Below are 25,434 nucleotides of genomic sequence, written 5' to 3'. Positions count from 1 at the left end.
TTCCCCAGGTTTCTCAATAATAACCTACTTCTCGCGATACTTCCTGCGGGAGCGCGCACTGTGGGTGACGGAGCCATGGACGGAGCGACGTAACGCTTTGACGTTTACGCGCACCGAGCGGAACGAGAACAGGGGGGAAAAATCCAGCGAGCGTCCGTAGCTTCCTGACCTGAACGGCGTCTGCTAGAGGAAGTTACCTACAAACCTCCATCCCGCCGTGCACGGGGGGAAATTTTGCACAACTGCACGCAATTTGCACGACTTGAAGGCCGAGGTCGTGTATTACTTCGGCGCGCCTCGGTTGTTTTGAGTTTCCTGGAGGACGCAGCCACCGCACCGCACTGCGAGGAGGGTGAGAGAGAGAAGAGGAGGAGAAGGCAGAAGTTTCGACTGGTTTGTTTGTCACCGGGGGGGTCGGTAAATCCGCAGGAATGTCGCAGAAGGAGAGACCCACTTTCTACCGACAGGAGCTCAACAAAACCGTGTGGGAGGTCCCGGAGCGGTACCAGCACTTATCCCCAGTTGGCTCCGGTGCTTACGGATCCGTTTGGTAAGCGGCGTTGCACAGCAGCAACGAGAACACAACAAAATTGCACAATGCCACAACGCTTTCCCAGAGGCCCCCAGTATCTCCCTGCGAAATGCACATCAACGAATGAATCTGGAAGCAACCGGGTTAACACTTGAGCCCTTTTGTTTACATTTCATACTTTTCATCGACGCAAATTTCGGGTACATCGTGCACGCTTCGGCGCAGCTCGCATTTCTTCGACGGGTGGGGATTATTATTGTTATTTTTGTGCACATTTTGCCCGCTTCCCAGCTTGGCTCGCACGCTGACGTGCAGTGAAACGGTGACACAGTTGTATGTAGGTTTTCCAGTCAACACAGTGGCAGCGTAGAGAGTAAGTTTAGATGCCTTAGATGTAGAAGAGGGTGTGTTTTTTTTTTTTTTTTCTTGTTGACTGTCTTTAGGCTCTGGCGGAGCAGCCTCGTCGGTGACATGTTCCTGTTTGCATCATCTACCAAAGTGGATCCTCTCCACATGAGATGGGGATTTATGGAGGATGCATTTATAAATAAGCAGTGATCGCCGATTATATCGGCGTTGTAATAACATATGTATGGGCTGCTACTTGGTACAATGCACCTTCTTTCGCTTTTCATAGGCACATTACATACATTGTGCACTTTCCAGTCGGGTGCAGACTGCAGAGTACCAGAAAGTCACATGGTTTTCAGAAAGTAGGCCCCCCTAGTCCATAGTGAGTGGCTCTCTATAGGAGCCCGTCCGACGGTGATGAGTCTAGAATGATGTCACCCTTTCTCCCGTCGTGTTACACCCATGACTCACAGTCCCGAGGTTACGCAGCCGCCTCAGCCGTGATACGGTTAGTCATCACGGGTGCATCCTCACATAATTGTAGCCCACCTTTGGTTTTGGTAGTAGTTTTTCTCTTGTCCCACAAGATGACACTGGACAGTTGTTGTGTGATTCTCTGTTGGGGTTAAAAACAAAAGATAACAGGAAAACAAGCTCCATACAGTTGACAACAGACCAGTCTGATGCTACTTACAACACTCTGCAATTAGACAGGGATGCATTGGATGCTGATATTGGTATCAGAGCCATTATCAAGCTAAATTGCCAGCATCAAAGTCAGAGATTTTAGCCAACACTATAATAATCAGTATCAAAAGCCCTGAGTGTCAGAAATAAAAGTAAGCTGTTTATATTTTTTCAATTTTTATCATTCACAAGTTTCTCACATGTTAGGGAAACAAGATTTCAAATTGTTTTGTCTGTTAACTTAAAATGACCTGTCTAAGCCCTCAATCAGTTCAGTGAAAGTAATGGGTCAGCTTGGCGCTGTGTTTCAGTTTATACTTAAAGTTTTGTATTTGGTATGGACAACGCAAAAAGTAGTACCGGTGCATTTGTCATAAAGATTATTTATGTTGCATGAATATTTCACAGTGAAAACATGGGTAGGCTATTGTGTTCCACTGTATTGCTGTTATCTAGTTGATGCCATGATGTAACTGGGTAGTGATCACACTGACTGCATCATTCTCCTTTGCGTATAGCTTATTGTGCCACGGTGAGAAGCTGTCAAATGTAAACGCATCCTCTGAATGGGACGGTGTTATTAAAGTTGTTCAGAACGTATCAGAAAAATATAAATACGCTCATACTGCCTTCTTCAGTATTTGGATGGATGTTGGTTAGCTTGACGGACAGTGTCTTTCACACAGTCAGCCGGCCAACTGGGACGATCTTATTTGTTACTGCCATGGCTTTCCCCAGGCCCTGTGCTTAAACATGTCCCAGCTGAAAAGTGTGGGAAGAGGTGTGTGTGGAGGTGTGTGTGTGTGTGTTTAATATCCTTCATCAACCTGTCACTCAGAGGCAGAAGACCACTACCACCGCCTTTTTATTGCTGACCTTTGTCTCCATTCTTGAAATGTCAGACTTGGAGGAGGTCCAGTGTGGGTGAGTGAAGAAAGAGTTCAAAGTGAAGCTACTGGCTGGGATTAAGTTAGGTTATGGACTGTGTGCCTCATGTTATTTGGTCTTGGTTACTCAGCAGAGCAAAAAAACAGGTGCCTTGCCCACAGGCTCGTTGTACTCTTACACACTTGAATGTGACTTAACTCTATTCAAATGTTCTGTGTATCTATGCAGTCCGTTTTGCTAGTTTACACAGGTGTTTAAGGACCACTCCTCAGTTTGCATCCAGGTGCATTCCTCTTCATTTCCCTCTGTGTACAACTGGAAACGTAGTATATTTCTCCAGTCAGTCTGTCACAGTGTGGAAGCCTTTCTCTTGGTTGTATGTGCACTGGTGCCATGATATTTCTTTCTATGTTGTCTGTAGGCACCTTGTAAAACTTAAAATATTTGCTGATAAGGCAGTTTCTGGCTGACGCACTTGTTTAAAAACCTGCAATCTAGCATGACTACAGCTCCAGCTGTCATATGAAGCACTGTTACTATACCAAGACTTGATGTCAGAAGTGTAGAACCCCTCATTTTGGCAAATGGCATGAAGTCACAGATTAGATCTTAGTATCTAAAAGTATCTTAGCATATGAAGATCACTGGTGCTGAACAACATCCTGACACAAATGAAAGTGTTTGAATTTTTTGGGAAAACCCAGTCTGGAGTACACAGTGCCAGGGGTTTGATCAGAGGAGACGCTGTTCTTAATATGGAAGGTGAAAGAGAAGATGCAATAAAAAAGTAGACAGCTGAGTAGCCAGTAGTTCTGTAACACAATGTCAGATGAGGGCAGCTCAACTCTACAAACAGAGTGTCTGCAGGTTCCCCAAAAATCTTGAAAAAGTTCAATTTTTAGAAATATTAGGCCTTTAAAAGTCTTTACATTGACTTAAATTTGGATTAATGGGGTCTTAATTTCAACATAAATATCTGATCTAATGTCATTTATGTCCAAACAAGTGAAGTTTTTCTGAATGAGAGTCAACATTTCTTGTGTTAAAAAAACTAAATACTTCTGAACTTAATTCATGGCTTTATACTTACTATCAGCTACTCTTACCTTTTGGGGAAATGCCTGCGGTAGATTAATGCAACTCAGTTGATATTCACCTGTCATTACTTGTAGAGTGAAATTCAAGGAAATCCTTGTGCTTACTTGTCTTAAGTTTCTTGGGAAAAAATGTCATGGTTAGATTTCATTCAAACTATGGAATCTCACCAAAGGAAACTGTTGCAACAGCAGGTGATAAATGATCTCCTTAATAACCTGTCATATTACTATGTAAAACTTTCTGTACATTGGATCAAATATATAACCTATGGCTTAACCATTATACTTATCTGCATCTTCTTATTTCAAGAAGAGATGATCCCCCACAAAAAATCATGTTTATTTTGTTGAATTTTGTTTTTAATACATCTTTAAAGCATTAAATTGAGCACTCCTGCAGACACTCCAATGACAGCATGGCAGGAGGGAATAACACTCTTACGCAGATGCTTCATCTCAAGCAGCCATTTCTGTAAGTTTATAGGTTTAGTCAGTCATAACATGATGCTGACAGTTACTGCCTCCCTGATGATGCTGGCCTCCTAATGCTGTTTATTTTTACAGCCCACATTTTTATGGTCCTTTGTTATTGCACTTACATTCATTACAGAGTAATTGGATGGTGTGTGCGCTTAAACGGGTCATGTTTGCTGTGCAAATTAGCTGTAGCTTCATAGATGTCGCAGTGTGTGTCGTTAGGTATTTGAGTTTGCCTCTGACTGGTCTGTGTTTGCTGAGTATGGGTTTTCCCCTCAAAAGTCAGACATATACAAGGTGTTCTGCAAGGCTGGAACATACACCGGGTGTGACGGCTTCTTTCAGACTTACTGGAAAAGGCACACGTGCTTATCGTGCTGTTCTTATTATGCACTTGGGATCATAAGTTTGTTACCAGCAAGCTGAGTGTCGCAAGACTTTGTTTATGTTCATTACTCTGTGTACTCAAATATTAGATGTTGTGACACTCTGCCCCACTCTGGCTGTTGACCAAGTTGTGGTGTGTGAAAAAACAGAGATCTTGAGTTCCCATTCATGTACGGTTGTGAAGTTGACAGCTCATACAGCTCAAACCCTCACTCAGTTCAGAGAAAATAGACAAAGGAAGTGACTAATTCCCTTCTCCCCCCCTTAACAAGTTGGCTACTATTGAGGTGCCCTGATAAAATCACTGAACTTTATGGGTACAGAGCAGCTCAAGACTAGTTCAGTAGTCTAAGACAGTAGTTGATGGTAGCTCCCATGTGTCAGTGTGTGTTATGCTCCCCACTCTCTGTGGCTACTCCTCTGAATATTTGCTACAAGGAAAGTTCTTAGTCATCTGCTGTGGTTAAAGTAGGTTAGGAAAGAAAAGGAAAGATCTGTCTTTTATTTCCTTGCCCCACATTAGTGTACAGCATAATAAAGGAAAAACAATTTTCCTTATCACTGGAGTTAAAACGTTTTCCTCATCTGACTTTGCAGTCATCCATTTGTGATGCAGCCTCAGTGATTGACCTGGAAGGAATGTGGTTTATCATATCTGGGCTGTGTGCCCTCAGAGATACAGGAAATGCAGCGATGTCACTCACCATGGGGAGGCAAGGCCCATCTGCCTCACTCTCTACTGCCTCCATACTGTCTTTGTGCCGGTCTCCATGTATGCCTGCAGACAGGTCCTCATGCACTGTGCACATGTTTGTCTGGTGTTAATGTGTTTATGCATTTTGGATGTCAGAACAGAGAGAAATGAACTTGATAAAAGCCACGTAGTTTGTTACCTATCATTTGTGTGTCAAGTACACCGGTAACATAACAAAGTCAACATGCTTACTTGACAAGATGGCACTCAGATGTTGCTAATTGTGTGGGTCTGAAGCAGTCACACCTGGATGAGGCTGCCATCTTTGGTCCATGGACAGATAATAACAGACGGTGGCACTGTTCATGTTCAGTATATTCAGCTCTTGCATTCACATGGCAGACAGTTCGATATAAGTGTAGAATCTATGTACCATACCATAACGTAGATAGCTGTGAAGGATCAAGAACTATTTTAAATGTAATTTAATTCAAATCCAAAATCAGTCAGAGCAAACACACTCTCATGTGTACAGCTCAAGCCCAATCGCTGAATGGCCTCGTTGTAATAAGTTTCATGCTATAAAAACGTTATCATGAAAATTATCATTATCACTGGCTATTGCTGTTGAAGCGTGTTTACATGTGTGGGGGGAACACGGACAAATTGGTTACAAACATAATTAGCCTACTGTTTGTGAACTGTGTGTGCTTGCTAAGACTGTATTGTGCTTTTCTTGCCTCATTGCAGTGTTGTGCAAAGTATAAACGGTCCAAGTAATTGAATATCTGGAAAATAAAGGCTATTCTGTCACACTTACAGTACTTGATTTTTTAAATCTAAGCATTTATGCAAACAAAGATGAAATGGAAACAACAGATGAGAGCAACAATTTTGAATCCCTATTTGCCAACAACTTAGCCTGGCATCAGTCAGACATTGCTCCCTCTCTGTTTTTTTTTTTTTTTTGTTGTTGTTGTTGTTTGTTTGTTTTTTTCGCATGATCTTTATTATGTTGGGTGTCCTCCTGTCTGAGGTTTACAGGACACGCTTTGCTCTCTTACACATAATAACCAATCCACATCATATGGTACTTTTAAAGCAGCCCTGCCCACAAATTTTCAGTGGCATATATAGGGTAGTAGCACTGTGGCCCAGTTCTGTTTAATTTGCTAAACTGTGGTAGTAACAGAATGCCAATTATCTTCTATTGCACAGATTTCTGCTGGTGTACAGTATAGTCCAATATATACTGCCCACCACTGTCTCTGTGAATTTGTTCTCAAATGTACATTGTCTCATGATAAGAGTAGCTAATAGTCTTTGAAATGGTCGTGCTCGTGCAGATACATGATGTTGTCAACGGGGTAGTGCTTGAATGAAATGCATGAATGAATTCTCCCATGGGCAGACAGTTACAATACCAGTCTTTGATTCTCATTTGATTGGCAGACAGTGTCAGCCTGCCTGCCTCAGATGATACAAGCCTGCTGAGTCGAGGCATGTTAGAGGGAATGCCAGTTAAAATGCTGCAAAATCAGACTGAGTGTGCGGGAGTTAGACTTGGGGGGGAGGCATGATCAAATATCTTTTTACATAGACATTTAAATGTTTTACAGAGTATTTATTGGTCTGTGGACATTTATGTTTGTGCAGCATATTTATCCCAATAGACCTGTCACCCAAAGGTGAGGTAAGGATTTACCCCTGCTTTCACTAAACTTCTGGGGCAACATGTGTTAGGCCAAGCAGGGCTACATGGAGTTTGTCTTTACCGCCCCCACATCAACATCTGAACACCATCAGTCTATTTCCCAACAAAGATTGGCTTTGTCTGAAACCTGTAATCACAGCACATGTGCTGAACCCACCATACTGTGTGCTAACCATGCTTAATACATTAAGTACACTGTAAATTTCAACAGAGCAAGGTGATTCAAGAAGTTCAGTGTCCTTTGTTTTGCTCCCTTAATCATGTTTCTAGTTAACAACTGATTTTCACACTCCTGTGTTGTGCCACACAATGGAGCAGATATTTTATGACATATTCTGTCATGTTCCCTATACAGTTTCAGGCTGCAGAGATATGAAGTGAAACCAAGTGCTTATTGTTGTGCAATGATTTGCTTACCGGATTGAGGCCACCTACGCGGTGTTGTGGAACATCTCGTTCCCTGTTGAATTAAGGAAGACTGGTTTGGAATTTCTTATGAGAATTGTTATTGTTAATGGCCTGATAGAGTGTGTCTGCTATGCACAGTGCAGGTCTTATCAAGCTGTGATGCCATCCTTGTTTGATGTGTGTCTCTTAGTTCTTCATATGACGTGAAGACGGGCCTGAAGATAGCGGTGAAGAAGCTGTCCAGACCGTTCCAGTCCGTCATCCACGCCAAGAGGACTTACAGAGAACTGCGGCTACTCAAACACATGAAGCACGAGAATGTAAGTCATCTGCAACAAGCCCCCACCTTAAAGTTTTGACCAGAGCCTGTTCACCGCTCTTTTGTTTACGCCTCCTGCGGAAAGATTGCATATGTAGCTTTCAGTTTTTCTGGTCTCAGTCTCCATCATCATGAAAATACCATCAGTTTGATTTGAACCAAAAGCTGCAACATGACTAGAGCTAGCATTGCTCACTTTATTATGCTGTCTGTTACCTTGTTGACCAGACCACATTTTACAGTAGAAAATGAGTTTGTTATGTAGTCCTGCTGACAGGGACATAGTTATGGATGTGTTGACCCAAATATTGCAGTAGTTAAACAGGAAACTGTAAAACTAGAAACTTTCCCTAAAGACTGGAATGCAGTGTCAACATGATGATGTGACTGCTCAGCTCAGGGCTGAGTGATACGTCAATATTATGTCAGTATGTCAAGGCTGCGTTACTGTGAAGGGATGCAATTTTCTGACGTTATTGGAGCTGTTGGAACCTGCAGCTTTTCCTGTACTGACTTGGCTTCATATTTACATTAGTAATGATTGTTTAACAAAAATCATTTGTGTTTAAATATCTAATGAAAGCACCAACAGTCCCTACAATATTGTCACAATATTGTTATAGAGCTATTCAGTCAATACTGTGATATTTGATTGTGTAATTCAGCCTAATAGTGTCAGTATCATTGTGACATTTTGCCCCCCACTAGTCAAAACAGGACAACAGGCAAATAAATTGTATAACCATATGTGTGACTGTACACATGAGATTTTCTGCTTTTGATTCAGCTAGGCCCAGTTGTCAACTACACACTCAAACACACACACACACACACACACACATAGTGGCCTCACCCAAGGGGGGTTAATGTGATGTGCTGTTGTTAGGGGCTTTCCTGCAAGAGATCAGAGCATGTTGTCCTGGACAGCTTGGCGTACAGTGACTCACTGTGCATGTAGGCTATTTCAGACATGCTGACATCAGGTTTTGTGCTGTCTCTTCTTTTATCTCATCTTTAGAGCTGTCGAATAATCGGTTACTTGCCTACTATTAAAGTAATTGCAAACTATTTTGATAATTGATTGATTGTTTTGAGTCATTTTTTTAGAGGAAAATTTCCAAATTCTCTGATTCCAGCTCTGGTTTCTTTAGTTCTCTGTAACAGCAAACTAAATGTTGCTGTGTTGTAGATTATTGGTTGGGACAACATGTTTCAATATTTTCTGACATTTTATGGACCAAACAAGTAATTTATCAGTTGAGAAAATAATCAACAGATTTATAAATAATGAAAAAATTGCAACTCTACTCATCCTGTTGCCACTTTGATTTTGATTGCCATTGTTTGCCTTTGATGAGGAAATTTGCTGTTTTTCCCCTCCCACAGTCGCTGCTTTCAGTTCGGTTATCTGTATCCCTGTGTCTAACTATACATATTACACGTTTTCACACACCCACGGACACCTGCCCATGTACGAATACATATAGAAAGTTTCTGGTTTCTTTTGTTGTAACTAGAGCATAGCAGTGTACCAGCACCATGTGCTGTTGCTGCTTTCAGTCTCTCTTACTCGATCTAATTGTGGGAAGTTTCTTGTGTTATGAAATGGTATTTATGGGTGTCGGTGTGCTGTGAAGTTTGGGACTTTCTGTGAGTGTACAAGTTGGAGCCATTTTTTTGTCTGCTGCACAAAATAATTGCACATTGTAAGCAGTTCACTCAGCTCCACCTTTTGGCCACTTTTAACAACTGGAAATAGCTCAAGAGACAGGAACTGTCTGAGTGGAAGGTGAGGCCTGCACCCTCTCTTCTTCTTGGACATCAGCAAGAAAACAGTTTTCAACCACTTTGTTTATCTGTGCCTCTCATCCACATCAGGCCAATTTCTGTTTCTTGCTATGGCTCACAAGAGCCTGTGAGTAAATCAGGCTATATGATAGCCTATGATGAATAAATAAGTTAATGTAGGCTACTACTAGTCTGACAGATAGCGTTTTACTCTATTCATCCTATTTTCTACATGGATGTGGACCAGAAAAACACCATCTCTGTTGTTGGTAGATGTAACCTTTTGCACTTGTGTATCAAGCTTTCAAACCCCATCTAATTATTTGTATGTACCGGCTGCTGTCTGGACAAAACAAGATGCACACAGCTATTTTATATCATGTAAAGATCTATTAACCTTATACTGTGAGAGTACGAGCTGCCTGTAGCAATTCACTGACAAATTATTCTGTGTTGCCCACAAACCCCATGTGAATTAACAATTCAGCCCACTTGCTGCTGAAGTCGAATAGACCTGATCTATGTCATGGACATTTAATTTCATTCTTAGTTTTGAACATTGTAAAGCCCTATGTTGTTTCATCTGCATGAATTAATTAATCCTAGAATTCATGCACCAGCCATTCAACCATTTCTGGACATGCACAAGCTGTATCAGTGAGTGACACTGATATGGCTTGTGCAAGACCTTTCATGACATGAAAGGTCTTGTTCAGGTGCAACTACAGTATTTAGGGCATGCAGAAGAGACTTAAGAAAAATCCAGCTGTTACAGTACATGGAAAGGCCAAGTTGTTGTATAAATGCCTTTTACTTTTATATTTTGTGTGTTGAGATGAAGAGCTGAGAGAAAAATCAGTTTACTGCAGATGTCCATCACTTGACATGTAAGCCAAGCCATACTGAGACAGTCCAGCCTTCCCCTCATGTTGTGACAGTGTTCCATATGAACCCTCATAACTCATACCAAAGCACAACTTAAACAGGCCGTGATTCAGTCCACACAGAGTTCAGTGCTTACATAACATTGCCTTGCCTGGATCTTGTAGTCCTTATTTCACCACCGCTGCAGTTTGAACAGTGTGTTAAGCAATCTTGGAATTAGTGTTGCATTATGCATTGGTATTGGTAAAATACCTCGGTATTTTGTTGGAGAGAAAGAGGTCTTAATTGAAACCAGAGTTTTTCAGAATGCCACGTTTTCCAAACACACATATGTCTGCACAGAACTGACTTGAATAACAAATGGTAATCCAAATACATTTTTTAACACAGAGAACAGTTTTAAGAGCAAATAATGAGAGGCAACTTTGCTTAACAGTTCATGTGGAACTTATGTCATTATTGATTTGATGAGCATGTTGTCAGATTCTTCATTACAACAGAGGGATAGTTGGTTTTCTTGATAAAGCTGCTGTTTCCTCTCTAAATCATCTGAGTGTGCAGAAATAATCTCCACTGGTGTATACCAGTGGATGCATTACAAAGGAGGGGCTCAGTGTTTTCTGTTACATTATCCTCACACTGTTGCCAGGAGACTCCCTGGCTTTTTGATTTTGGAAAGCCTGAGAGGACCAATCAGCTGTTTGTTTTGGCTCAGGCCCACCAATAAGCTTAGGATTTGTGCCCTGCATGGGCGGGCTGCTGCTGTGTTTTTACAACACCTACCCTCCTCAATATCTCTGCAGGGGGGTGGGGGCAGGGTTAGCACTAATGGCTGTGCTCTACCAACATGCACGAATGCATGTGCAGCATGCATGCATGAATATGCATGCATGCATGCAATGCATGTGCATACAGACACACACACATACACACTCATTTCCTTGTCTCTGTTCAATACTGAATCCTCACAGAACATTTTTATGTAATGCACACGTAATCGTTATCTAACAAACTCTTACATTCATGCAGCTTATTGTCTGTTATTGCTTTCACACATTGTTTTTTGGTGCTCTCCACTCTACTTGGATTTCCTGTTGTGCAATCACAAACTGAATTCCCCATGACATACTTAGAAAAAAGAGAACAGGGTAGAAAATCATGCAGAAAAACAATGAATTAACATTGTTTGTTTTGTTAATTGGTAAGGTCTGCCAACCATGTAGCCTTTTCTGATGTTTTCTGACCTCAGACCTCTCTGTTTGCCCACAGGTGATTGGTTTATTAGATGTCTTCACACCAGCAACAAGCTTAGAGGAGTTCAACGATGTGTAAGTTACACCATTTCTCAACCTTTATCTCTCTACCTCACTCCGCTTTTTGTTCTGCTCTTCGTCTCTCTGATTCTTGAGTGTTCCTTCTTTCAGTCTCATTCCCTGCCATACTGTAGCTTTGTTTCCCTCATTCTTTCACACAATGAAACCATTCATCTTAGTCACTGACTGCATGATTAACACAAAACCATAGCTACAATAGTCACATCATAATCCTGCAGCTCAGAACTTCATGTGAGTTCATCACGTGGTGAGTTTTACCAAGGTGAATGTAGGGTAAACACGTGTGCTGTGCACATTACAGCCAGTCTCCATGGTAACAGCCATTTGGCTGTCTCCGGGGGTGCAGTTTGTGTGTATGCACGGAATATTCAATCAGAGACCTTGAATTCTGTGCAAGCCAGGGCATCAGCCGCATTTTGGACACATTGTGGAAATGTGTGAAGTGACATAAACGCATGTACACACACACACACACACACACACACACACACACACACACAGAGAGACTGAGAGAGAGAGACTGAGAGAAAGAAAGACTGATGTGCCACTTCTCACTTGCCTGTGACCAGTGACACACACTTAAAAATGGTGAAATCAAGCCTTCGAGTGCACTCTAGAGAAACAGATGTGCACGCACGTGTTGGCAAGCCAGGCCTTACTGGCGTCTTGTTGCAGTATGAACGATACAGCAAATGTAACATGCTCATACACACATATTTCCCTCATAAGACATTGCACCCTCCTGCTGATCTGTTGGTGGCATACTGTAGACGTCAGCTAGTTAGAAATGTTTGTGGAACAGAAAAGCAGAACAATTCTCTTGTCAAATTAGTATAGTGGATTGCCACCCTCTTCATATCAATTGTACCAGTCCAGCTTTTTTTCCCCATTCAGGGTTTTATGTGCATGAATTTTGCATGAACTATTAAGTTTTGTTTTATTGTAAGGACAGTTTAACAGTGCAGTCTGTTTTATTTAATTGTCATTACAGCCATGTTAATAAAATTTATATTGCACTTTTCGAACCACAATGATTTATAAACCATAAGAAAGCCATAATTATAATTCAATTAGTGAATCAATGAAAATTCCAGGCTTGATTTATCAGTAGACATACTTCAGCATTTGATACAGAAGAGTGTGTTGTATCCCTAATGTTTTTAGGAATTTAGTAATCTAACTGGCTGTCTGATTTGCAGGTACTTGGTTACCCACTTAATGGGGGCAGACCTCAACAACATCATCAAGTGTCAGAAGCTGACTGATGATCACGTCCAGTTCCTCATCTATCAGATCCTCAGGGGGTTAAAGGTCAGCTCATTTCCCACCACACATTACTCAGTGAGCACACCAACATGTCTCCACAAGTCACTGAACACTTTAAACACTCCCTTAGACCCTGTGGACCAGCAGGATGGTATTCTTGGCTGATTTTAAGTTGAGAAACAGAATTTTTAAATGTCAGTATACTGGAAAAAAAATGCACTGTTTTCCTGATTTGACTGGGTAGGTGATGCAAAAATGTTAACTAGAAAATTTACTTAAAAAGGTTTATAGCACCAGCACCAGTGACAGTAACTGTTGTAAGCAACAGTGTGACCTAGTATGGATGATTGCAGTATGCTGCCATACCCAGTGGCTTCTTTATCAGGTCCACCTGAACAATCTAATACAGTTCAATGCAACAGCTCTGCCTTAAATTACTGGACTACATTATATTTAGAGGTGTTTCTGATTTTTTGCCCTCCCTGTTTATATACATGAGTGGGACAGACTATTGGAAACACCTCTCAATAAAATGCAGTCCAGTACAACAGCAGCACTAACTATGAGCTCAATGCCAAACATAGAACTGAATTAACGCCTCTATTACTGCAAAAAAAAAAAAAAAAAAAAAAAAAAGAAAGAAAAGAAAACCTTAGCATTATAGGCATCATAACATTAACTTTATGGCAGAACAGTTGTATTGGATTGAATTAGGTTGTGCAGGTGGACCTAATAAAGGGGCCACTGAGTGTATAACATGCTTATTTCAAGTACGGTATTGCTGCATGGTATGAAGAGTAGGGATCATAGTTCTGTGTATGTATATATGCATAAAGTTGTAAGTATGGGCAGAACAAATTTGGGGCAGATGGTCCAGGGAAAGAGAGCTGTTCTATTCATTTTTTTCATAACCAGTGTAAGATGTGGAGCTTGGCATTACAATTTCTGTTTAGATCTGAATTTTTACTCAATAGGCCTGAACTAAGAAGTGAAAACCGTTGTGTTTAATCATGATTTTCTTTATTTTCCTACAGTACATCCATTCTGCAGATATCATCCACAGAGTAAGTTACAAGCCTCCCTAAATGTGCATGAATACCGCCTGAACCCCAGAGGTCTATAGATATAATTTCTCTTGAACAGGGCATATGATGTGTATTAATCACATAACCTTTTAAAGTGGCCCTACTTTAAAACTTGAACAGTTACAAAGTCTTTTGACCATCTCACCTGTGTTGATCAGAAGGCTCTCTCATCCCACTTAAGCTGTCCTATTTTAATGCATTTTATTTATTTATTTTAAAAGCTGCATGTAATATGCATAACATTGCTACTTAACCTTCCTTTCACCTTCTTGCCTGTTTTCTTGCAGGACCTGAAGCCCAGTAATCTGGCAGTGAATGAAGACTGTGAGCTGAAGGTGCAGAAAGGCTGCTGTAGTCAATTTAGAGATTAAATTTGTCATATCATTGAATTAATTTTGGAATAGGTGATGTTTATGCATTCACATCATCTCCATATGTCTCTCTCACACACAAAAACTGATTGTGATGCATCCCTCAGATCCTGGACTTTGGCTTGGCACGACACTCCGATGATGAGATGACGGGCTATGTGGCCACCCGGTGGTACCGGGCTCCAGAGATCATGCTCAACTGGATGCACTACAACATGACAGGTAAACAGATGTACAGCACATTCAAAGATAATGTTGCTTTAAAAGTGAAATGGAACTTATAACACCATACACAAGTGCACAACCCTCTTCTTGTAATGTGCAGGTTTAAACTGTATTGAAATGGCTCATGTACATCCATGTGTTGTTATGATGGAGGTGCTATAAGCAGCCACTGGATTCAGATCACTCTGCATTATGCTCTTAAAGGGCACTGAATAAGATGCAGACATATTGTATCCTATTCTAGAGTGTTCACCATGCCGTTTACTGTGTTTGTGTTTGTGTGTGCATGTTTTGTTTGTTTTTTTTTTTTGTTTGTTTTTTTTAACATTATTTTAGTGGATATTTGGTCGGTGGGCTGCATCATGGCTGAACTACTCACTGGACGGACGCTCTTCCCTGGCACAGACCGTATCCTTCCACTACTGTCATTGCCATGCAGAGATGAAAATAGCCCCTTAGAGTCAACCCTTGTAGATCATGAAGAGTAGCAGATGCATTTTAGAAGATGTTGTAAACTAGTGGATTAGTTGTGGGTTCACAGAATATACACAATGCCTGCATGATGTCCAGTGTTTTCTTTGCTTCCAGGCTCTTATACGAACTGCTGCTTTGCTTTGCTAATGCCACAGTTTTTTTTTCTAACACACACACAAACACACTTGTCAGCTTAATGTTTTGAGTGCTACATTTTATGGCTTTGTATGCAAACCCATTTAAGGCTTAGGTGGTGAAGACATATGCACCTTTAAGTAAGTGCTGACAGAGCTTACCACAGTGCTGAATATTTACTTTGATGAGAGCGCATCAGTTGCATTTCTCAATAGTCAAGGAAGTGTGTGTGTGTGTGTGTGTGTGTGTGTGTGTGTGTGCGCGCATACACAGGAGTCCCTTGTGGTGATTGACTCAACACTGCCCACTGTTTTTTTGCTGCTTCTCTATAATAAAGTACACCTTCCTGTTTCCCACTCACAAGGCTACACTTGCACAACAAGGCATTAAGCTGTGTTTTAACTCAAAAGAAAACCCTCAGGTTTATGAGTCCTCTGTGTAATTAAGATGTACACACAGAGCAGTGCAACCTTAAATACAGGCATTGACACACACTTGCCAGGTCATGGCTCTGTGAAAGATCAAAAGCACAGGGTTCTTAAACTGTCTGGAAAAGTATGAAAAAATATGGAATATGATTTGGATAATTTCCAGGTTTGGGTAAGTATGGAAATAGAAAAGAGACTATTGCTTGAATTTATACTTTTCTAAAAAGCGAAATGCAGAAATTGCAATTATAAATGAATCATGCAAGCAGCATATTTTGGTTTTATTCACATTAGGAGCAGGCAGCTGAATATATTTTCTATTGAGTGGGTGAGGCAGAGTGATTCAAACACCTGTCTGTATTGTGGAAAGCAAATCAATGGTGGCACTGAGTGAATGAACAGATGGTAATACCATAGATTTTAAAAAAAAAAAAGTAACCTGTTAACATTTGGAGTATTAACATGCCTGACAAACATGTTGCAATCAGTAGTCTGAGATGTTAAAAAATCAACCAAGATTTCTGGAAAAGTCTGGAATTTTGAAAATGTGTAGGAACCCTAAAAGCAGGAGGTGGCTGTTGCATAATGTGTTTGGTCTCCTGCTTCAAGTTACCAGTCACACCATCCACTCCTTTACCACATGCTCTCTGTGTGAGTTTGAGTGTGTGTGTGTGTGTGTGTCCCACCTCACTATGTTTAGATTATTCAGAGAGGTGGCAGAGCTGCCCACCCACAAAAATGATCCTATCATACACTTCTTCTTTCTCTCTTGTCTGTCCCACTTCAAGAGAACTCCCATCCCAATGAAAACAAACCTTTAACAATGATATTACAGCTACTAGTCAACATCTTTTACCTTTCATCTAGCGATCATCCTTCTTGCTGTGGCCAATTACAAATGCATTGGATGCATAGATTTTGTATCTGTTTAGATTGGGATTAAAGTTGGAAAAATTAGGTTGCCATAATTCTCTGCATTCTAGGCTAGACAAGGAATGATGTTATCTAAAAATTAAAGCAACAATCTGTTGGGTGAAGGGATCTAATCCAAGGATGACAAGCACATCTACATTAATTTTCCAAGGACTGCACCATTTTTACCTTGTTTGAGAGTACCAGCAGTTGCTAGAGCTAAATCAGTGTTTGCTACAGTGGAGACCAGCATGTAACAGAGACTCGCTACCAGCATCAAGTCTATCAGCCTGTCCTTGTGCAGCTCCGTGCACACTGCAGACAGCATGCACAGACACTCTGAAATGTTATCTGGCTTACTGTTGGCCTACATTTCTGCCATGTCTTGCTTGACTTTTTCCATTATTATAAGCTTCCTGGTGCAAGGAATACACCGTCAACTAACCTAGCATGGCATTTAATGGAAACGCAGATGCTTTTGCTTCATTTAACACCACCACAGACATGTAGCCCTGTTAAACATTTATGGGCCTACTTTGTTCTTTCCATCTTTTTCCTGTTGTAATTATTCAGTATCAATTTGCACTGCACTTTAGTACACAGTAGGGATAATCAAATCTTCTTCTGGGTTGTTAATACTGTGGCTTTGCATTATTAACTTTTGAAGGAATGAACGAGGACACTCGGGCACGTATTAAAACTTAATCTTTATGAGTCTCTCACTCCTCTCTCCCTACCAAAACCCTCTATCCCTCCTGTTTTCCTTTATGCGAGTGTGGTAGACATTAATCAGTTGATGCATATAATGATGCTCGTCGGAACCCCAGGGCCCGAGCTCTTGATGAAAATCTCCTCAGAGCCTGTGAGTGACAAGTACAATCCCACTCCATCTTTTGCCTGTTTGTGTGGCCTATGTGTTGCTAAAGCAAGAGTTAATCTATCTATTCTACTGCTTTGCTCTGCCACTACTACTTCTGCCCTGTACCTGTTTTGCAGTGAAGATGTGAATTACCTTAACAGCTTTATTTTCTCTTCAGCACAAGGCTTGAATTTCCACTTCTATCTAGCATTTATTGTGAATTTCTAAAATGCACCAGTGGTTTTATAGGACAGACTGTGAGCTCTCCACTGGCAGCACTGGGTTACAGTGTCTGGACGTCCGAGTACTTGGACAAGTGCTTTGTTACAGGTTACAGTGAGGTAGCCAACGTTTGTTTTGTATCCGGCTCAGTAACCTTGAACCCTATTAAAGTCTTCTTCCTTCTACCTACCCTGTCATTTGTTTCCTCTCCTTGGCTTCAACCTCACCCCACACAAACTAGACCACCCTAACCAACTCTGCTGTTTGACACTATGACCTCCAATGTCGTGATGGCCCTTGACTCACAAGCTATAGATATAAACCAGCTGCAGCAGATAATGCGCCTGACGGGGACGCCCCCAGCCTCCCTAATAAGCAGGATGCCCAGCCATGAGGTGAGACAGTCCTTTGCCTTCCCACCTGTCTTGGCTCCTCCCCAAGTGGAAGTGGAGTCAAGCTACAACCATCCACCAGTCATTACCGGTGTTAATGTTTTCATCTAAGACATATAGATATCATAAGTGTTGATATTGTGTTGTTAAATATTTCCTACCAATCCCTTTTTGTTGCCTGTGGATAAGTTGATAAGCTTTTCATACTCTCTTCTCTCTCCACCACTTTCCTGTTTTTTCTCTCTGGCTCACTGTGCTTGTCACCTCAACGTTTTCCTGGACTGCTTTGCCAGTGCAGTCTAACGAGCTGTCTGTGACCTTGGTTCCTCCTGCTTTGTTTTTGTTCTTAATCACTCACCAGAATTCCCCTTACACTAACACTGCGCGTTTAAGATTAAGAGACTTTGGATCATTTTGCAGTCACTGTAACACTCGAGATACACATGGCATACTGTTTTGATGTATCTGACGTGCAAACTGTCAATCTTATTGCTTGAAGCATGCCTGATTGGTATGGTTTACACAATTTTGGATTCATTTCTCGCGTTGCACTGCTCAAATGCAATTAATCAAATAAGTGCATCAAAGGATTTTAGTTGCTTTTTTTTCTTTCAGCCATAGTGCTACAAAGTGTTGTCCGTTTTTGGTAGCTTTACTCTGTCAAATGTTCACCAGTTTTTGTTGATCTTTTTCACAGGCAAGGAACTACATCAACTCACTTCCCCAGATGCCCAAGCGGAACTTTGCTGATGTGTTTATTGGTGCCAACCCCCTAGGTAAGTTTTTATGGAGTTATCTGTCGAGCATCATGCAGTGCTCATGCTGCACCTGGCTTTCTGACTCCCTCTAGTGGTGTTGTTAAAGCATTGCATTTTCTCTTGAAGTTACTGAGCTTTAATTAGTTGTTGGTTCCATTAAATATGCTGCAGGCTTTGTGGAATCACTGGTCCAACATGACAAGGACAGGTGATAGTTATTTAACAACAAATTATTGCACCTGTTCATTTAAGTTAACTCTGAGGTTCCTTAAGCCAGAGGTGTCAAACTCAAATCCCTAAATGTAGTAGTATTCGTGTTGTGGGAAATATGTAACCGGGCCAGTATTAATAGAAAATCAATTATCATATTGCAGGCCTTGAGTTTGGCATACATGCTTTAAGCAATGTGTGCATGTTTTAGGATGAGCTTCTCAGTATCCACATCTTTTTGCTGCCTGTCTCACTGTTTCTCTAACACTGTTGTCTCATCATTGCTCCTGTGTTGAAGCGGTGGACTTGCTGGAGAAAATGCTGGTGCTGGACACAGACAAGCGGATCACAGCGTCTGAGGCTCTCGCCCACCCTTACTTTTCTCAATACCACGACCCAGATGATGAGCCAGAAGCAGAGCCGTATGACCAGAGCTTTGAAAGCCGCGAGCTGGAGATTGAGGAATGGAAGAGTAAGTTGGCAAACTGTGGGTGGGTGTGTGGGTTGTGTATTTTTAAGCAGCCTGAACCTGAATACATTTTTTGTGTGTAGATTTTCAGAGGATATTTTCTTCCCTGGGGTCTTTTTTTAAGGGCATTTCATTCCTATTCAGGGGAAATTTTATTGAACTTTGAAAAAATACATTTTTATTGTTAATTAAACACAATTCAGTCTAAATCCCTTTACATCCTGCATTCCACATGTACATCCTAATTATTGAGACTTTTCCCAGTCTTTTTTGTTTGTTTGTTTGTTTGTTTGTTTGTTTTGATTTTACAGGCTTTTTATGAATTTTGTGTGCATTTTTACCTTGAGCTCCTGTCAATTTTTAACATTGGCTTATATCAGTAAACAGAAGAATGGGTAGATTTTTGCACATTTATATATACACGCTTCTTAATATCCCACTTAAAATAAAGAAGTGAAGTAGGTAGGTAGGTAGGTAGATACTTTATTCATCCCGCAGGAAATTCACATTTTTTCAGCAGTATCCACAGATTACAGATTAAGTAAATAAAAAGAAATAAAAATAAAGAATAAGATCTAAGTACAACAGAATAAGATCTGAGTACAACAGAATAACCTAAGTACAACCCAGTGTGCAAAAAGCAATGTGCAACACAAAAAAACCCCAGAAAAAAACGTGTGCATGGGTGTATAAAATGTGCATAGAGGTAGGTCAATGTGCAAATTTAGAAGAAGTATACAGTATACACATGATAAATAGCAGTAAGCAATATAAGCACTATAAACAAGGATTATAAAAAGATAGAAATATGAACAATTTAAACAGAAGTATTAACAGTTAAACAGAAGTATTAACAGTTTAAACATCGGTGGAAAATAACCTAACCTGAAGAACACACGCTCCGACCGAGGTTCAGAGTTAGTGTGAAACCATGAGACCAAGACCGTCAACAGAACCTGACGCCCGGTACTGGGAATTCAGGAACTGTCAGACTTGATCCAGCCTCATGGAATCACCCCTTCCCCTCCAGTCTTTACGTGTTTCATTCACATACATAAGTCTCATTTACATAAGTATTCAAACCCTTTACTATGACACTGGACATCAAGCTTAGATGCATCCTGTTTCCTTTGCTCCTCCTCAGGATGTCTGTAGGACTTGGTTGTTGTCCACCATGACAAAAGTGAATTGGCAGGATTTACAATGGCACACACACCTGTCTCACACTTTACACTGTTTGGCAGAGCTAAAAACCAAGCCAAGAAATCCAAGGAACTTTCTGCAGAGCACTGAGATTGAACTATATAGATGCCTGGATCTGGAGAATGGTTAAAAAAATAAAAATGAAAACAAAATGTTAAAGCATTATAAGGACAACAATGGCCTCCTTCATTGTAAAATGGAAGAAGTTTGGAATATCTGGCCGAACTCAGTCAGTCCAGAGATGGGAGAACCTGCAGCTCTCCAGGAGTCACATCTTTATGGCAAAGTGGCTCCCAAGTAAAAAACATATGAAAGCCTGCCTGGACTTTGCCCAAAAGCACTTTAAGGACAAAGAAATAGAAAAGATGGAACAAAAACTTAAGTCTTTGGCCTGACTGCTAAGCAGCACATCTTGTATAAAAAAAAAAAAAAAAAAACAGATACCGCTCACCTACTGGGCAATACAAACCCCACAGTGAGGCATGGTGCTTCTTAGTAGCAGAGATTTGGAGACTATGAGGTCAGGACTGAGGGAACGCTGAATGGAGCCCCATACCAAGAGGTCCTTGCAGAGAACCTGCTTCAGAGTGCAGACGACCTCAGACTGGGGTTACAGTTCACTCTTCAGCGTGACAGAAACAGTCTGACACTGCCTGACAGGGTCTGCAAAGAACACTGGGAACACGTTCCCAAATCCAGGTGTACAAATTGGATAAGGCATAACCAAAGAGACTTGAAGCTGTAATCACCGCCAAAGGAGCTTCTACAAAAGCACTGATTACAGGGTCTGAATGCTTATGTAAATGACATTTCCTGTTTGTTTCCGGAAATATGTTTATAGAGCAGATGATACAAGGTATATTTCAGGATCACATTGGTTCTTTATTACATATTTCAGATTTCTATTTTAGACATTTCAAAATTTCATAAATGTATAAATAATAAAAATCAAAAATAAATTTGTAATTGAAGTACAGATGTGTTGCAAGTAAATTTACAAAATCACAGCATTCTTTAAAAAAAAAGATACATGGCAAAAAATACATTAACCTATTTTACATCCATGTAGAAAACATGAAATGGTCTGTTTGTGTGTGTGTGTGTGTGTACATGTGCAGCATTATATAACCCCCTGCCTTTGTCTTTTCCTCTCAGGACTAACCTATGAGGAGGTTCTCAGCTTTGAGCCGCCATCGTTTGATGGAGACGAGATGGAGTCCTGAGGATTTCCTCCCACATCTGTCTCGTTGCAAGAAACACTCTGAGGACTATCAGTCTCATTTGACTATCGGCTCACACACACACACACACACACACACACACACACACACACAACCATGACATTCAAGTGCCTGCCGTCATTCATTTCTGGGGGTCATAGTGATTTCAGGGGTCACAGCTGACACCTTCGTCACCTCGGCCTCCACCTCGCTGTCTGTTTTTACTTACCACCCACTGGACTGAGATATAACTTTATTTTCTATATAATTTTAGTGTGTTCTTTTTTCCTCAGACAGCATATCATATTTACAGTTTATATTGTATCCCTTGTTTGAATCACACATCAACTTTCAGTATCTCAAAATATTCAGATGAACTAGACCACTGATTGGTATTTTGTTGAAATGCTGTTCATCTTAGCCAGCAATTATGACTGTGTTTAAAGAAAAAAGTTGGATTGAAAAGTTGTAAACAGTAATATGCCTAAAACGTACTATCCCCCCTCACACTTAAATTATATGCTGTTATTACAACCAGTGCTTAAAATTATGTAATTGTAAATATGACTGCACATTTTGTAAATAAGTGCTACAATGAGCATAACAGTTACCACGTTTGTGTTGAGGTCATGATCGCTGAGGCACATTTCAGCCAGCCGTATTCACAGTATAAATGTGGCTGTATTTTAGCCTGAAATAGTAATTGAAAGACATATGTAATTTAATAATAATAAAAAAAAAATTCTATGTATAAAGTAAGCTGAATCTATGTAAAATGAGGAATTGATTGTTAGTGACACAAATTCAAGGCTTCATGTATTTCTTAGCGTTGGATGTGTAGGTTTATAGTTCCTTGTTTTCTCTTTTCTACTAAACTAATCGAGGGTGGAGAGTTGCATATTTTTCTTATGTGACCCTTTAGTATTTTTTTCCTGCTTTATTTTATTTTTGAAGTCTCCACTCCTTTCTTTGATATCCTTTTTTCTTTAAGCACTTCCATTCATGTGTCCCAGATGAATGTTTATAGAGAGCAGTCACCGTTATCACAAACTCTATCACTTCAGCATGGTCAAGCCAGATTTGGCTTATTGTATTTGAAAATTGATGTTTCCCATCACATCAACTGACAATGTACTTTAAAATCACATATTACATTTTTTTTTTTTAAACACATTACTATCGATGTTTATTGAATGTTGGGGGCAGTAGTCTGCCCTGTATTTATGATCTTTTGTTATGTCATTTGTATATCAATGTAAAAGAGATTATTTGTGTCAGAATTTAAGGTTCTTTTTTTTTTTTTAATTTATGGAGATCTTACTATATCAGAAACCAAACCTATCATTAATAATCTCATCTGTCAGCTTAGCCATGGTGACTGCAGTTACAGCTTGTTTATCAGAACGGAGACGTAACTGTATGTACCGTTGTTGTGGATGATCGTGTTGCTCTCAATCAGCTTGACAAACTGCCCTCCTGATATTGCAATTGTTTCTCAAGTCCAGCTTTAAAGAGGTGAATACATGTGACTTATGTTCCCTGAATTATTGTCCTCTGAAAGTATCCCTTCAGAATATTTCCAAAGGACAACAGCTCAGTGAATCTAAGGAAAATGAATATATTTAAGTGGTCATGTTTTACATTCACCCGGAAACCACTAACAAGTAACAGGAGTTCTTCCTTGAACATGGCCCTCAGTTTCGGGTCTAGATTTCTAGTTACCAACCATTCAGTAATAGTACAATTGTTTTATGTACATTATAGGAGTCTGCAGATGCTTTTTGGGCCTGCAAATAGCTTTATCTATGACATACAAGCTGTATCCACAGTTGCTGTGGCTCATGTCAGCCAAACTATATCCACGTCTTCAAGATTTCATCAGCAATTGCTTTTTCTTTTTTTCTAATGTTTGATTTTATTCTCTGTGTGTCAAATCAAGAGGTCGATGTTATTCTGTGATTCTGTAATACTTGACTGTTTTCTGAGTAAATGCTAGAACCATATTGTTCATTTGCAGACCTGGGTAGTTTTAGCAGGGGGGTTGGTTCCATCATTAGTTTTTATGGCACATGTGTATTGCAAGGAGTGTATGTTTACCCACTGGATGCTGAAGGACAATGCTGAAGCCTCATACTTTGTAATTTTACCACAAACGGCATAGGTTAGGTAAGATATTTATCTTGTCAGTTAGGCATTTCCCAGTGTCATTACAATGTCATTTTGTTTATTATCTTTTTCTTTGGTTGAGATGTGTTCGCCTTGGAATGGATTACCTTTTTACTAAGTTTTAGACCACATTCTGTACCAAGACAGCAGGCCACACCACCTGTATATTCCACCATTAGGAAATAAAGGCTACTATTTTTCAAACCTGTAACCTGTGTTGGTCTGTGTCTAATGCATTTATGGCAGGCTGTAGGTGCATTCATTTACCGACTGGGGGCAGGATAACACAGCAACAAGATCTTTACCGCTATGCAGGGTCTTCTAGTCATGTACTCTACATGTCACTCAGGTCATGCTTTTGGGTTGTGACCCTACAGGCAGTATTGTAGTGCTATTTTTAGAAGTGGGAGAATGCACCTCAGCCCAGCACCCCCAAATAAGCATTGTTTTCCTTTTTTTCCCTATTTTTAGAAGTGGAGGCACTGCTTGCGCTCCCCCTCTGCTACACCCCGGCATACAACCTTTCATCAAACAGCAGTTTCCTTCTCATATCCAACATTTCCGAATTAACTTTAAACACAGCGAGTTTAACACCCAGCTTTTACAAAGATCAAACCGTATCCCTTCCCCTCTGGCGGTTACATAATCACACTCACTCATATTTTCAATCTCTGTTAGATAACCTGATGTCTGTGTGTGGAGTGTTTCAAAAATCCTGTGTGCTCTAAAATCCTTTTGTGCAGTGGAATCAAATTCAAGCAAGTTCATAACAAAGACACAGATGGACACATGCAGATGACAGCTAGAGGACAGAAAATACCAATACAAACAGGTATCAAACAGATAGGACATAAATAAATAAGAAAGAGAGAGGAGGGCAGTGAGAGGTCTGGTTTGAGATCAGCCTAACCTAAGTGGAGGTAAGAGGAGTCGCAACGCTGAACGCTGAACGTGGTAGAATATAGAAAAGAGAAACAACTACACGCCTCCATCACCTACAGAATATGATGATGGAGGCATGTAGCTGTTTCTCTTGAGGGGCCACTCATACAGTACAGTATGTGCTTGTGTATTTAAAATTGGAATGAAGTTTATAGGTGAAAAGAAGGAGTAGGTAAAGTTTAAAAAGGGTTGGGTTTGAACAGTCAATGTTATTGTAAAAATTAAAAAAAAAAATACAAATAAATTAAATAGGGTTGAAAAGTCAAAAAGAATTGCTATAGATAAGATATCAAAAAGTTTAGTTTGTGATATATTTATTCAGATTTTCTTATACACAACATTACAACAGGTGAGAAATGATACATAAATATGATCAAAAAGTTAAGGTATGCCAGGAATGTCTAAGCAAGCTGCACATTTTAAAAGAGTGTTAAGTGTTGAAAATCTGCTGAGAATCACCAAAAATACTGCGTCACCTTCTATACCACGAACAGAAACCACAGTTCACCAACACAGACAGTCACAGTGTGTACAAA

The 25,434-nt window shown here is 40.3% G+C and overlaps 1 protein-coding gene across 3 annotated transcripts; it reads left to right on the top strand.

Moving 5' to 3' along the window:
• Positions 1-104: 104 nt before the first annotated feature.
• On the top strand, positions 105-24,167 carry mapk14b (mitogen-activated protein kinase 14b). Of its 3 annotated transcripts, XM_030051468.1 has the most exons (13): positions 105-550; positions 1,842-1,848; positions 7,433-7,555; positions 11,497-11,555; positions 12,761-12,872; positions 13,862-13,891; positions 14,200-14,247; positions 14,391-14,505; positions 14,845-14,916; positions 17,854-17,933; positions 18,628-18,706; positions 19,197-19,370; positions 21,726-24,167. In XM_030051468.1, the coding sequence occupies exons 1-13, from the start codon at positions 432-434 to the stop codon at positions 21,791-21,793; spliced, it is 1,086 nt and encodes a 361-aa protein (XP_029907328.1). In that variant the 5' UTR covers positions 105-431; the 3' UTR covers positions 21,794-24,167. The 3 variants fall into 3 exon arrangements, with proteins under 3 accessions (XP_029907328.1, XP_029907329.1, XP_029907327.1); XM_030051469.1 differs by lacking the exons at positions 1,842-1,848; positions 17,854-17,933 and adding an exon at positions 17,240-17,319 and having other exon boundaries at positions 7,426-7,555; XM_030051467.1 differs by lacking the exon at positions 1,842-1,848 and having other exon boundaries at positions 106-550; positions 7,426-7,555.
• Positions 24,168-25,434: the final 1,267 nt, after the last annotated feature.

This window comes from Myripristis murdjan, chromosome 5, assembly GCF_902150065.1.
Source record: "Myripristis murdjan chromosome 5, fMyrMur1.1, whole genome shotgun sequence".
In the NCBI taxonomy this organism is placed as follows: Eukaryota; Metazoa; Chordata; class Actinopteri; order Holocentriformes; family Holocentridae; genus Myripristis; species Myripristis murdjan.
Note: the sequence above shows the minus strand (reverse complement) of the source record. Positions and strands in the feature narration are given on the sequence as shown.